Source organism: Stegostoma tigrinum, chromosome 14, assembly GCF_030684315.1.
Source record: "Stegostoma tigrinum isolate sSteTig4 chromosome 14, sSteTig4.hap1, whole genome shotgun sequence".
NCBI lineage: Eukaryota > Metazoa > Chordata > Chondrichthyes > Orectolobiformes > Stegostomatidae > Stegostoma > Stegostoma tigrinum.
The window spans coordinates 25,441,764-25,456,833 of record NC_081367.1 but is presented as its reverse complement, the minus strand read 5'-3'; the positions used below and the strand labels follow the sequence as shown (position 1 = coordinate 25,456,833).

Genomic DNA, 15,070 nt, shown 5'->3' with positions numbered 1-15,070 from the left:
GTACTCAACTGAACACTTCTGTCCATTCAAGTTGTGCTTGAAGAAAATTGCTGCAAGCTTTACTATAATAAATTAATTATTTTCTCTTCTGTATGTTAGTTGATGACAGAGATGTATTGGTTGTCATGATACAGATTTATAAAAACGCTTGTTTATATCACTCTTTAATCATGACTTGTGCTTTCTAACTGTAGGGATTCTACGACTCTATAGTAAAATTCTAACATTATCATGAAAATGTAGTTTCAATGATCAAAACGTCTGCAACTGGCCACAACTTCAGAGGGAGAGAAACAGGGAAACATATTGAGACCAATACGATTTGCCTTCAAAGTGTTCCGACTGAATTTTTCTCGACTCCTGTTTTTATTTGTACCAAGTTACTTGATAGATGGGGAACACTGATGTTTTAGCTGACTTTGTTGCCCAGGTCCAGGAAAGAATAACTAGTTGACCTTCTTACTTCTGAACACTATCCTGGAAATGCTTCAAGGTACGTATTTGTCAGCAAAGCAGACAAGGACAAGATCACGGTTAACAATACTGCTGCAGCCAAATACACTATCAATATTCACAGTCAAGACATCTACAAGAACAACTTCTACTTCTATGAGATACTCAAAGTTGGCCAGTGATTATGAAACTGCAGGAATGAGAGCAGAGAATAAGAAAATTAGAAAAAAAATGACATTATGGTAATATATGAAGGAAACTAAGTCATTTTTATACCATTTTATTTTCAGAAAGACAAATCACATTGTTAAATAAATTGCTGTTCATATTAACTTGATAAAATAATTTAGTGTCAACAGTAAAGGGTCAACTCAATATCTAGCAGTTGGTTATATGCACAGTCCAAAAGCTCCCAGTGGTTTCTACTTGTTTGTGTATTAGCAGACCAAATTATTCTTTTCATTTTGTGTAGGATTATTATCATTGGTGAACTATTCATCTTTGCAGCATTGAGTCTCCAGGGGATCTGAACAGTACCATGACTATTCTTGTGCTATAGAGATTACAGCCCACACTAACTGGATTTCTGCAGCTCTCAAAAATTCATGCAGCACCGCTATGATCAAAATTAACATGATCCAGTTCAATTTTTCTCCTCAATTTTTACAACAGCAAGTAACTATCAGATCTGACAAGTGGAATGGATAGATCACTAGCAAATGCTTTGTTTAGGGAGCATAAGATGCAAGGATATTTTGCATATTTATATAAATATGTACAAGTTGATATATATCATACCAGTACATGTCATAAGGATTTGGTATGAGCAACAATATGATAAATTAATTCATTTTGGAAACAGTTTTAATTAAGGGCTTTTGAAACATAGTGATTCCAGTAATATTTAAAATAATTATTTGGGATATTACTGGTTTGGAAATGGGCCATTTTTTCCAATGTCAGGGAAATGCCACTGTTGTAGCTGTACTTGAACAACTTCATTAGGGGCACAGCTAGTTCTGGATAATAAGACTTCAGTACTACTGTCAGGATGTTATCAGAGCCTATAATCTCATCCAGTGCACTCAGCTGCGTCCTGATATCACACAGACTGTACTGATTAGTGGCACATGCGATGCTGGGAACCTCAAAAGGAGACTGAGGTGCTGAAGACAGGTGCAAATGCTTCAGTTTTGTCTTTTACAGTAACATACTAGGTTCCGTAATCATTGGTGGACATAAAAATACGTGGAAAGGCAGCGTGTGAGAGGGATACAAACAGCTGAGCAAGTGAGAGCGAGAGAGATATATTGATAGTAACTGGGTAAAAAAGTTGGCAAATGGAGTATAATGTGCGAATGTGAAGTTTTTTTTGAAGGAAAAACAAAACAACAGTATTATTTAATTGGATAAAAAAACTGCAGAAAGCTGAAACACAAAGGAAACAGTGTGGGGGAAGGAGGGACTCATGTATGAAACACAAAGCCCGCACACAGGTGCAGCAAGTCTGGCTGAATGTTGGATCTTTATTTCAAGGCAGTTGCAGTATAACAAAAGGGAAGTTTTACTGCAACTGTACAACGAGCCGTCAAGACTTCATTTGCAGTACTGAGAGCAGTTTTGGTCCCCCTATTTAAGAAAAGATATTATTTCACTGGAAGCAATTCAGAGAAGGTTCACTAAGATAATCCCAAACATGGAGGGACAGTCTTATGAGGAAAGAGTAAACAGTTTGGAACTTTCCTCATCGGAATTTAGAAGAATGAGACTGATCTCAGTGAAGCATATAGGATTCTTAAGGCGCTTGTTAGGGTAAATGCTGAGAGAACGTTTCCCCTCATGAGGGCAAAGTGTCAGAATAAAAGGGTTCCAATTTAAGACTGAGAGGAGGAGAAATTTCTTATCTCACAGGGTTGTGAGGCTTTGAAACTTCTTGCCACAGACCGCTGTGGGGACAGAGTCCTTTCATTTATGTAATCCTGAGATAAACAGGTTCTTAAATCAATCAGGAAATCAACTGTTACGGTGGAAAAGGCAGGAAAGTAGACTTGAGGAGTGTCGGTCAGCATGTTTTTACTGAATGGCAGAGCAAACTTAAGGGGCTGAATGGTCTACTCCTGTTCCTATTTCATATGGCCTTACTGAGGTTGGGGATATTTTTGGAACCTCTAACACCTAGTAGTTGCTTAGTTGTCTACAACCAGGCATGTCTGGAGGTGACACAACCGCAGAGCTTAGATCTGATCTGCTGACTGAGAGTTTGCTTAACTGTGTCCACCATTAAGTTAGCTGGTTGTCTTATACTGTAGCTCCAACAGGTTGGTACTTCACTTTTAGGTTCCTGGTACTAATCTTGGCACGCCCTCCAGCAATCTTCACTAAACCAGAGTTGATCTCGAGTTTGCTGATGATGGTTGAGTGGGAGATAACCCAGACTGAGAGGTTATGAATTCTGGTCAAATATAGCTCTGGTGCTGATGGTCCACCACGGATACCCTGTTTCAAGTTGCTAGGTCTTTTCCAAGTCTGTCCCATTTAGCACAATGTTCACACCACACAACATAAGGGAGGGTATCCTCAATGTGCAAATTTTCCACAATAACTGCAAGCTGAAGACTGCTACCAATATTGCCATGGACAGACTCAACTCCAACAGGTTGATAAGTGAAGACAAGATGAAAAGGATATTTTTCTATTGTTGGTTCCCTCACCACCTACCTTAGACCAAGAGTTGCAGCCATGTCTTTTCAACTTGGTCAATTGAAAATCTGTGTCGTCGTGCAGCCATGTCTCAGGAATGGTTATCAGGTCAAACTCATTTACTTCAATGCATATAGTCAGCTTGTTTGCGTTGTTATGAAAGCTGTGCGCATTCAGGCAGTACCTTTACAGTATCTTTTTGTTATCTTTCTTACATCTGGTCTTGACTGTTCATATTGTTATCTTCTCTATGCTTTCCTACCCTTCTCTAAATTTACTTCCTTCTTTACTCTTTTGCTCTCCTTCCTTGACTCTTCCCTTTGATTTTGATTTGCTACATCTACCAGAACTTGAGCTCTCACTCTCACTGTTTAGTTCTGAACTCTCTCTACTTTTCAATTTATCTGATCTGCAAGAACACTAATCCCAGCAAATTTCAGGTGCTGTCTGTCCCATTGATAGAGATCTCACCTTCTCCAGAACTGATGTCACAGCCCCGTACAGTAGAACCTACTTCTCCCGTACCAGATTTTCAGCCACGTATTAATTTCACTCACCTCAAGTGCTGTCTGTCAATTGACAAGGGCTACGGGGAGAGTGCAGGGAAGTGGAGTTGAAATGCCCATCAGCCATGATTTAAATGCCAGAGTTGATTCGATGGGCCGAATGGCCTTACTTCCATTCCTATGTCTTATGGTCTTATGGACATGTAGCTCAGCCAATAATTCAGAGATTATTACCCTTAATGTTCTACTCTTCAATGTTCCTCATACTATCTAAGGGGAATCTCTCTCCTGTTCTGTCTATATCATTCGTACTACTTGTGGATCACAACAAAAAGATCATCCCTCTTCCGCTCTCAGGTCCTCTTCAGCCCTTTGCAGACTCAGGGACCAGGTAGGCAACGTAGCCTTCTGGATTTAGGGTTCTTGGCTGTACAGAACAATGTCTATCTCTTTGATTATACCATCCCCTACTACCCCTCAGAGGGGTGAGAGTCTTTGGATCTCCTTGCCACAGAGAGCTGTGGGTGCAAGAGTTCTTATGTACATTTAAGGCAGAGAAAGATGCTTGATCAGTTGGGAAAGTAAGGGTTATGGGGAAAGGTCAGGAAAGCAGATGTAAGGAATGTCACATTAACCATGATCCTATTACATGACAGAGTGGGTCCAAGAGGCCCAACAGCCTACTCCAGTTGTTACTTCTTACGATTTTATAGTCTGCTAATTCATTCATTTGCTGTTCCCCTCACTTGAATGGCTTCCTGGATGATAATGGTACAGTCAATTAGTTCATCCATCCAGCAATGCTCAATCTCATCTAGAACAACAGAAACATGTTTAATGTTGTTGGACAATTCCAAAGGCAGAAGCTCATTCATTCCTGTTCTCTTGGTCCCCTGAACTGCCTCCTGGCCTGACCATTGCAAATCGGAAGACTCTATCTTAAGGTTTTATTTTCTTTATTCATTTACACATGAGGGCGTCACTGTCTAGGCAGCATTCATTGCCCATCCCTAATTGCCCAGAGGGCAGTTAAGAGTCAACCACATTGTTGTGGATCTGCAATCACATGCAGGCCAGACCAGGTAAGGATGGCAGTTTCCTTCCCTAAAGGATATTAGTGAACCAGATGGGTTTTTATAACAATCGACAATAGATTCACAGTCATCATGAGATTCTTAATTCCAGATATTTTATTGAATTCAAATTCCACCATCTGCTGTGGCAGGATTTGAACTTGGGTCCCCAGAATGTTGTCCAGTCTCTGGATTAACAGTCCAGCAATAATACCACTAGGCCATTGCCTCCCCCCACCGTGGTGGTATGTGATATTTGAGAAAGAAGTCAGTTATCCTGGCCCAAGATAGAACCTACAAATGGATATTAGCTTGCAAGTTTTGAAGCAGTCATTCAGGTCATACTAAATATACGAACAAGGAACAAGGCCACTTGGCCTTCAGATCTGCGTCGACTTTCATTCTGATTGTACCCTCAATTCTACTCATCCTGCGTAACTACAAGGATCTTCTGTAGGAACCTGCAATCTACCATCATAGTAATCAGGTGCCTTACCCATCATGCAAAAAATTTTTCCTCTTTCACTAACCTATCTACATGGTCACTGATATTTTTCTGGAGGTGTTAATAATTTTTGAAACTGCCTTTTATCACTTACAACTTTTCTATGACATCTGAGTATACATTTTAATGTTCGCTCTCAGAGGCACTTCTCCATGACTTCATATTCATTTATTCTTTCACTGGATGAGGGAATCACTGGTAATACCACCATTTGTTGCCCAATTCTAACTGCCCTTACAGGCGATGGGGAGTGCTTTCTTGAGCCACTGCAGTCCACCTAGGGTAATGACAAAATTATTTCTCCTTATTTGTTTTATAAAAATTATACATGTTCTTGAATACCTCTATTAAACCTTCCATAAACTATTCTGTACCATAGAGAAAACTCCCAGCCTGCCTAGGTAACTGGAGTGCTTCATCCATGGTACAGAAGGCTAGGCATTTACAAACAGACAACAGAACAAATGCAATCTATTCCTGCCAAACATCACCAAAATAATCAGCATATTTAATGCTCAGCCTCTTTTTCAAGTAGTCAGCTAAAGATCTTGTTTCAGAAAAGTAAAACAGACATAAAGCTAAAAAAAATTAACTACTGGCAAAAACCATCAAGGTTGTACCTTCTATTTTCATTTACTTACAATCCTATCTCCAACATGCCATTTCCTCACCATTCTCCCGCAAAGTGTAGTTCTTCAAATTCACGATGCTACTTTTATGTTCAGTAATACAGCGATGAAATTAAAACAGAAAACAAAACTTGACAACTCTACAAGTATAACGCAAATTTGCTTCCCAGATATGAGCTTTTAAGTGATTCCAGGTAAAACTATAAATATATATATATATAATATTATGCTCGCTTACATGCAGGGGTTACATATCATACAACTAACTGAAATAAACTTTCACAGATATTTGGAATTCCAGTTATTTCACAGTTGATTCTCTACAGCATATACTTATTTATCAAAAGTCAACAAGCCATTTAGTACTTCCATTGTTTTCTTCTGACCCTGTCAAATGAAACCGTTATTATGCCATGTCAAAGACATAACTTCCTTCCTTCCACTCAACAGTTTACCCTTTTACCTCCAGTGAAAGGCAACAAGATCTCTTTACAACATCTCGTCTTCTCCAATAAATTTTGCATGAAAACACGTTACTCAAACCCAATGTTGCCTGCTGTCATATTGGAACTGTGATAAATGTTTAATGAAAACAACACCACACAGCTAGGTGTCAGACAACAGAAATCACATAAGCTTGCTTTGATCTGAGCAGACACTTAAAGGAGGTTCTGTGCATGCTTCATGCAGCACAACTATGTAACCTGTATGTTAATGGTGTAAAATTAACATAATAAGTTCCTGCATCATGGGGATGCCAACAACTGGGGGGAGGGGTAGTGCTGTGTGTCGAGTTGTTTTGGGGGAAGGGAGAGAGAAAGAAAATGAGGGTGTGGATGAAAGAATACAAAGTAAACGACAGGCTGCTACATTTCAATGATGCTGGCAGACTGAAAATTGTGCGTATTATTTTTCAAAAAACACATCCTGTCAAAATTTTGCTAAAAAGTGGAAAATCATACACTGGTGTCATGTAGATGCAGATATCATAAATCATGTAGATATTTAAAACACACTGATCACCACATAAATGTTTTGATGTACAGTCCCACCTTATGTTCACAAATAAATAAGGCTGAATTAAATTGAATTCACCTGATGGAGGGGCAGTACCTCGAAAGCTTGTGATTTCAAATAAACCTGTTGGATTAAATCCTATGTTTTAACCTTGTCCACCCCGGTTCAACATCAGAACCCCCACATCAGAATTTAATTTCAGAAGTAATACATAACTTTTTCTTAAGATGTAGATTCATTCCTATGTCCTCTCAACTTTACTGCAAACAACTGAAGAAAACTCAGCCCAAATAAGTCACGTCTGTTGACTTGGAAGGAAAGCTATATGTATTTGGCATGAAGCCGCAAAGGCGTATTTTCCTCATATTTCTGCGAGTTTTGTTTGGGAGTTTCCCAGTTACTTAACTGACTTGAAAGCAAAAATTGCTCAATCATTGCAAATCAAAGCATTCATCTTTGACCTATGCAACTACTGTACCTTCCTAACACCTCTTAAACACTTACTTTGAAGTTACTGTCTCTGCAAAGTCATTGTTTATGAACTTAGTAGTTAAGTGCAAGTGTTGAACAACACTACTCCCAAAATCCATTTTTTAAAATAAAAATTTCATTAAGGTTAACTTGACTATGCGATCTATACAGTGTTAAGGAATATTGCATTTAAAACTCCAGCAAACAAGTGACACTGTTAAACACCATTTTAAATGGCAGAAGGAGATCATTTCACATAAAGCTATTCAGGAAGGAAGGAAACCATTTGGCCTTTTGCATCTGAACTGGATCTTTTATAAGAAACCTTTTGCAACTGCCCTGCAAATTTCTGCTTTTAAATGGACATTTACATCACTTTCAAAAGATTCTTTTGAATATGCTTCTGTCAGCATTTCAAATTGTAACAACTCACTGTTCAAAGAAATAAATTCCCAACTGTACTTTTCTTTATTCAAAATCCTTCATCATTTTGAATACCTCTATTAAATCTCTTATGAATCTTCTCTGCTGTGAAAAGAACAATCACTTGTCTCACACAGAGAATTCCTTACTAAAATCGTGGTAAGTCTCCTCGAAAAGTCCATAAGGTTTGATAGCCTTCCTGAAGTGTGATCAAAATTTCTTACGTTACTAAGTTGAGATCTAACTAGCAATTTAGAAGCATACAACCATAATTTGCTTGTTTTTTGCATACACAATGCCGTTACGTATAAAGCCAATGATCCATAGCCACAACACGTCCTGCCAACTTCAATAATTTGTGGGTGTGAACTTCCAAGAACCTCTGTACCCGAATTCTCTTTAAAAACGGACCAATTATTTTTTATTCTCTTAAATATGTTTTTCTTTCCAAAATGCATTAAATGCAGACAAATGCACAAATTCATGTTGTTCTAAATTGTATACAGTAAAAGTCATGACAATAACTTCTCTTTCAGCTGCACAGAGATTTGAAAACAAAAAAATACAAAGTTTGAACTGTGACAGACAAATCAAGCAGATGAGTGGTTGAAACAAAACACTTAATTTTATGACTCAGGTACCCTTGTAAATCCATATTCAGGTTTGAAAAAAAATGCACTGTTTCCAACTTCCACACACATTAAAAAAAAACTGGCTGAACTGCAGATCCCTGGGAATACAACTGATTACTGTCAACAATTGTAACATGCCTTTCATCAAATGCCTTTGAAACAATGAAAAAGTCCTTATTTATTCAAACTCACAGTCATAAAAATGCGTGCCGTTTTCTTAAAGTTCATATTATCAAATGCTCATAAATTCTGTGTAGTGTCAGGCTCCCGCAAGTTCTGCACAATTATTCACCTGACCTGAAAATTATTTCAACCACTAGATCTGTAGATACTGGATTTGCCCACCCAGTGTTAAATAATGGAGTAATAATTGCAATTTTCCAATCCAGAATGCCATGGGCTTTGGGAATATAGGACTATCCTGTCTACACTTTCCTCTCTGATTGCTTTTAATATCATGGAATGGAAATCATCAATCTTAGAAATGCAATTTTAAAGACTTCAATTAGAAAATAGGATAAAAACATGGGCACTATTTGATGACAAATGAAAAGTCAGTTTTACTTTTGCTCTTTAGATGCCAAAGTTACATCAGCTCTTGGATGAAAAGACACACTTCATTTCAGAAGCCAAGAGAAAAATTGTGTATTGGATCAGAATATCAAAGTGTTCTTAAATCTTTCCCAAACCCTGAAATACAAACAGTAAGTTTTGTTTTATTAGCATTCTTGATTTGCATTGAGGCATATTGCAATGCACTTAATCCAAAGGCATGCCCATAAACAGTAAGCTGTACAGTTCATGTACGTGATATGGTTAAAATAGGAAAACATATTATAAGCAGAAGTTACTCAAATTGAGTAAGACAAAATTAAGCATTAACTAATTGATAGTTTTTGTTTCATTTTGATACCAAACATTGTTTAAAGAGTAAGGAATGATAACATCATGAAGATAATGACTTAGACACTTACGACATGAAGGTGCTCAGGTTTTAGCAAGAACATAATTCCAACACTTATTTATGTTAATGTTCCATAAACAAATTGAATCACACAGCTTGTACAGCGCTACTCAACAAGTACTTGAATACAAACCATTTTTGCAGATAATCCTGACTGAAGAACATCCAAATTAATAAAACATGATCAGGCACCTTTAAATAAAAATCCTTCCTTACCCCTTCTTATCGCTTCTTGATTCCCTTTGTTTTTCTTTCTCCCGATCTTTCTCTCGTCCTTTGTCCCGGCCTTTTCGTCTTTCCCTTTCTCTAGACCTGCTGTGACTGTAACTTCGTCTGCGGCTTGATCGTTCACTGCTTCGACTATGAGAGCGCTGGTGATGTCTGGATCTTGAACTATCGTGAAAGCACAGGATACGTAAAGTCAAATTCCCTTTTACTATTTCAATTTTTACAAGAGTTCTCAAGCAACTCAAATGAGCCACATCATGAAAAATAGACAATTTACCAACAAGCCCAAGGGCAACTTTTCAATCTCACCTACATCATGTGAGCCACTAATGAGATTTGAGGATTGTTGATGGACAGGCATTAATAAATAAATTACTTCTTCAATTTTAAAGAAGTGGTTGAACCTAACTTCACATACATCCTACCAAATCCAAAAATGGTAATACTACAGAACTGGGAACAGGTCAGTCAGGCACCATGTTTTCAACAAAGGGAAATAATCTGCAACTCCGAGAGAGCATAAGAGCCCAAAATTCCAGTAAATTTCTATGCTAGAATCACGATAGCTGGTTGTGGATGTCTAGGAAAAAGTCTGGTAGAGACAGCATATTTAGAACGTGTCCCACGAAAAATGCCCTTGCACTGTACTTCTAAAAGTGCATCACTACAAGGAATACTGGCAGATTGGACATGAAAATTTAAGTGTTCATGCACTAACTTTTGTATTGCTGTTTTGACTATGCAGTCACAGGTTTGAGATTTATGGCAGCTGCAAGTGTGTCCAAGGGTATGAAAGTTACTTGCTATGTGTCAATGTTCACCCCACAGGAGGTATTTTGGAGTCCTTTGAAACATTGCAAAGAAGTAACAATGATTAGTTTGAAACTCAGTCATGTCCATGCAGGTAAATACCAGAGTTCCACATCTTTTGAATTTCACAGATAGCTGATTAATCTTTATCACATTTCTTCTTGTGGACACCAACTTTCAATTATGTAGTACACTTAAGTTACAAAAGATACTGAAGACATAGCAGGAGGATGAACGAGTGGAATAGATGCTGGTATGCCAGAATAAACAAATCTCAGTATCACAGGGCAGTTCTAGGACAGGAGAAGGCCATTTAGCTCACCAAGTTCATAACAACTCTACAAGAACAGTTTAATTAGTGTCACTCCCTTGCACATTCCCTAACGTGCAATTTTATTCCCTTCAGGTACTTGTTCAACTTCCTTTTCAGAGTCACGAGTGAATCTAACTCCACCACATTCTCAGACCCTCACCAGTCGTTGCAGACATGGTTTTGCCTCACGTTGCCATTGTTTCATTTTGTCATTCAACTCAAATTAATCTCCTTGATTCTTGAGTTCTTTTCTCAATAGCACCGGTTTATCCCTATTTACTCCTTCTAGACCTCTCATGACTATGAACACATCTATCAAACCCATTCCCAATATTTTCTTCACCAAGGAGAACAACCTCAATTTCTCCATTCCATCCATGAAGTTGATATGAAGGGCCTCTCTTCCAGACTGGAGGGAAATTTGGAATGGGAGGGGAAAGATGCAGTTGCCGTGGTCCACATAGGTACCAATACTGTAAGCAGGACTGGGAAAGAAGTTCTGCTGAGAGATAACAAGCAGCCAGGGCTAAATTAAAAAGTAGAATCACACAGGTAATAATCTCAGAATTTCCACCTGAGTCACATCCAAATTAAAATATGGTAAATAAGGTTAGAGAAGAAAATGTGTGGTTCAAAGATTGATGTGGGAGAAATAGAATCTGATCCTTGGGGTTCTGGCACCAGTACATATGAAAGAGAGTTATTCTATTGTTATGGGCTTCATTTCAACCATGTTGGGACCTATGACTTGGTGAATCATACTACTAGTTTTAACCAGCCATTCAGACATGTCATGAAACACCTCAGGAGTAAACCCTCTGACTCAAAGGCAGGGCCTTTTTACAGGAGAGTTGGTGAAGTCAATATTCAAGTGTTTGGACTCACTCTGACAGTGGAGGAGGCCAAGGATGGACATTTCACCAAGGGAAGGGAAGTTACAGTGGATGGCATTTGGAAGGTCGGGCTGGTTGGTGCGTGCAGAGCGGAGATGCTCCACAAACCGGTCCCGAGTCTGAGTGTGATCTCTCCGATATAGAGGAGACCATGTTGGGAGAACAGGGTACAGTAGATGAGGTTAGATGAAGTGCAGGATTGTTTGGGGCCTAGTACAGAGGTAATTGAGGTGGTGTGTGGGCAGGTGTAGCACCTCCTGCAGCTGCAGGGAAAGGGACTGGGTGTGGTGGAGGGGTTGATGGTGAGTGTGGAGTTGACAAGGGAGTCGCAGAGCGAATGGTCCCTGCAGAAACCAGGCAGGGGTGCGGAGGGAAATATCTTTTTGGTTGTGACCAAAATTTTACGTGGTCGAAATTTTGGAGAATAATGTGCTGTATTTGGAGGTTGGTGGGGTGGTGTGTTGGGGCTAAGGGGATTCTATCCTTATTGTTGGTGAGGGGAGAGCATGTGAGGGCAAAATCACTGGAAACAGGGTCAAGGCCATCCTTAATAACAGAGGGATATCTGGCAAGTCCTAGAAAAGAACGCCTCATCCTGGGAGCAGGCGCAGCTGCCGTGGAGAAATTATGAGTATGAAATGGCATTACCTCTGTTCTACAAGAGACCTTGGTGAATTGTACAACTAAAGTTATAGATAGGGATTTCAACAAGTTAGTGGGGAAAAGTTTAATTGAAGGGAAGATTAAAAATTCAAAAAGAAATGAGACAGCAGAGGTGCAGGATAATGAACAGGCAAATAATTATCTAAGTGTGACAGGAAAGGATCATAAATATAAGAAAAGTACAGCAGAAATTAGAATCAGAGCAATTAACAATGGTATAAAGTATGAAGTAAAAGGTTCTTTACCTGAATGCACACAGCATTTGTACAAGTTAGACAAATTGATGGCACAAAAATAAGTAAGCAAATATGACTTCATAGCTGTTACAGAGAAGCAGTTATTGGGTGACCAGGACTGGGAATTTTATACTCAAGGACATTCAACATTCTGAAAGAATAGGGAAACAGGAAAAGAAGTTGCATAGTGTTATTGATAAAGGAAATTGTAAATGCAATGGTGAGCAGTGATACAGATGCAAGAGATCCTGATGTGGAACTAGTTTGTGTGGAAATAAGGAAGAGCAAAGGCAAGAAGTGGATTTCCTCTATAGGATCCTGAAGAGTTGACTCATTGTCAGATAAAATATACATTAGGAAATAATGAAGGTATGTAAACAAGGATACTGCAATTGTCAAGGTTGATTTTAATCTGCATATTGACTCGGCAAATCAGATGGACTAGGATAACATGGGAGAATCTTGAACTATTTAATATAATTACAGAATAAGGGGGCATTCATTAAAAGTGAGATGCAATCATTAAAAGTGAGATGCAAAGGAATTTCTTCTCCCAGAAGGTAGTAATTGTATGGAAATCTCTACCCCAGAGACTTGTGGTGGCTGGATCACTGAGAATATTTTGAGGAGTGAGATAGATTTTTGAAGTATCAGGGAGGCGAAGGCTATGAGAAACTAGCAGGGAAAAGATGTGAAGCCTGGGCTAGATCACACACAACCTTATTAAATAGAAGTTGAGGCTTGAGGGGCTGAATGGCCTATTCTTGCTCTTATGTTATATATTTTTATGTTCTAACAAAAATCTAGCATAAATTCCTTCAAAAGAGTGGTAAATATTTTCAGTGATCCTATCTCCACAACACTCTCAAGTGGAGAATTCCAGACAATTACTACACGCTGGGAGAAGTAATTCTTTTGAATCTTGGGAATGGTAATAACTAACAATATTGTTGAAAGATTTGCTGCTAATAAAGTAAAAGATAATTACAATCAGGTGCATTTTTTGAAAGGCGCACAACTATTTCTTGAAAATAATAAGCTACTGCTTGGTATTTATGAGCAGGCAAAAAGAAATACCACAAAAACCTGAGGCTCAAGGTTATGTAGGAAGGGGCCTATATCCAGGAGGTCAAAAGAGAAGATACATTTTGGACAATTTCATAGCGGTTATTTCAAAATTCCAGTGCTGGTTTCTTAATGTGACAAAGTTATTCGCAAACAAAAGTAAATGAGAACTCCTGAACCTCCCAGTCTGACTGCTTGTGGCAGCAACTTCAACTCATCAAATACAACTTTCAAAGAGATGGTTCACCATCACTTTCATCTGTAATTAGGAATGTGTTTAAATTATGGCCTTGGCAGCAATGTCTATGTATCAAGAATGTACTTGGGCAAAACATCTCAGGAAAACTTAAACATCACAACTCCTCAGCTGACTCTGCAGAAAAACATTTATATTCCAGCAACTTCTTTAATTGCCAAATTGTTGCAACTATATTTATTTAATATTTAATATTATAAGATTTAAATGTATGGAAATTAAGGTAAAATGTACATTTGAAATGTCGACTGCAGTATAAATGTATGGCTTTGTTCATTTATCCTCAAATTCTCACCTTTGTTCACCTAAAGAAGCCCTTTGGTCTCCATTCCTCACATGCAATGCCAGTAGAGACTGGTCTATGTTTCCATTCCTTTATTTACAGCTATATGCACATTTAGATTGAATAACAGTTCCCCTACTTATTGTTTAGAATAAGCAGTGCTTTACAATGCTCACTTTTACTGGCGTTCTAGTTGGTTGCCTACATATTCTCTCTGAATTGGCTGGAGTTTTCTAGGAAACTGTTTCAAAAAGAAACTCCAAAACACATGCCTTAACATTTGCTGAAGCAAGTTCTATCACAGCCATCATCTGTTGAAAGGCATGGTCCATCTGTTGGTCTGAGAAAATCATAGTGATGCAGTCTGGGAATTTCCTACATTGCATGAGCTCAGACAATGGCATTTTGGGAACTGTAAACACAAATGTGACTCATGATTTCCCTCATCCCACTGTGTGACAGCTCTGGGAACAATATGAACTCCATGTAAAGCCTTCTAAAAGCTTCTGAGTATGAACTGAGGCAGAAAAATACAATATGAGAGAATTTTACAGATAAATTTAACCTAATTAATTCATTATTCAATTCATTACTATTTAGTTATGTTAAACATTATATTTTGGGCTCCAAATATTCAAAAGTTAGACCATGTGTGGTTTGGCTTTTACTTAAACAAAACATTTCCATCACTTTTCACAGCTACAAATTTCTGATTTGTAATTATCCTACAAATATGAAATTTAAGCACGTTGGTATTTGCGTGAAGAATTTGAGGACATAAATGAAGGATTTCAGAATACAGAAATTACACCTTATGTTTGATATGCAGCAAATGCTCTACTATTTTACAGTCTATTTTTGAAATACATATAAATACTCTGACTGTAAATGCAGGTCAGAGTCCAAGAATTATGTGGAGAGTAACTCAATCTCTGATTTCTCAAAGCCTG

General features: G+C 38.2%; 1 protein-coding gene across 4 annotated transcripts in view; it reads right to left on the bottom strand.

The window, feature by feature from the left end:
* The window catches only part of rsrc1 (arginine/serine-rich coiled-coil 1), a 386,463-nt gene that overhangs the window by 288,457 nt on the left and 82,936 nt on the right, over nt 1-15,070 (bottom strand). For all 4 annotated transcript variants that reach the window (XM_048542246.2, XM_048542244.1, XM_048542247.1 and 1 more), the window contains one exon: nt 9,590-9,766. In XM_048542246.2, coding sequence (XP_048398203.1) covers nt 9,590-9,766 — 177 coding nt within the window. The remainder of the gene's footprint in view (nt 1-9,589; nt 9,767-15,070) is intronic.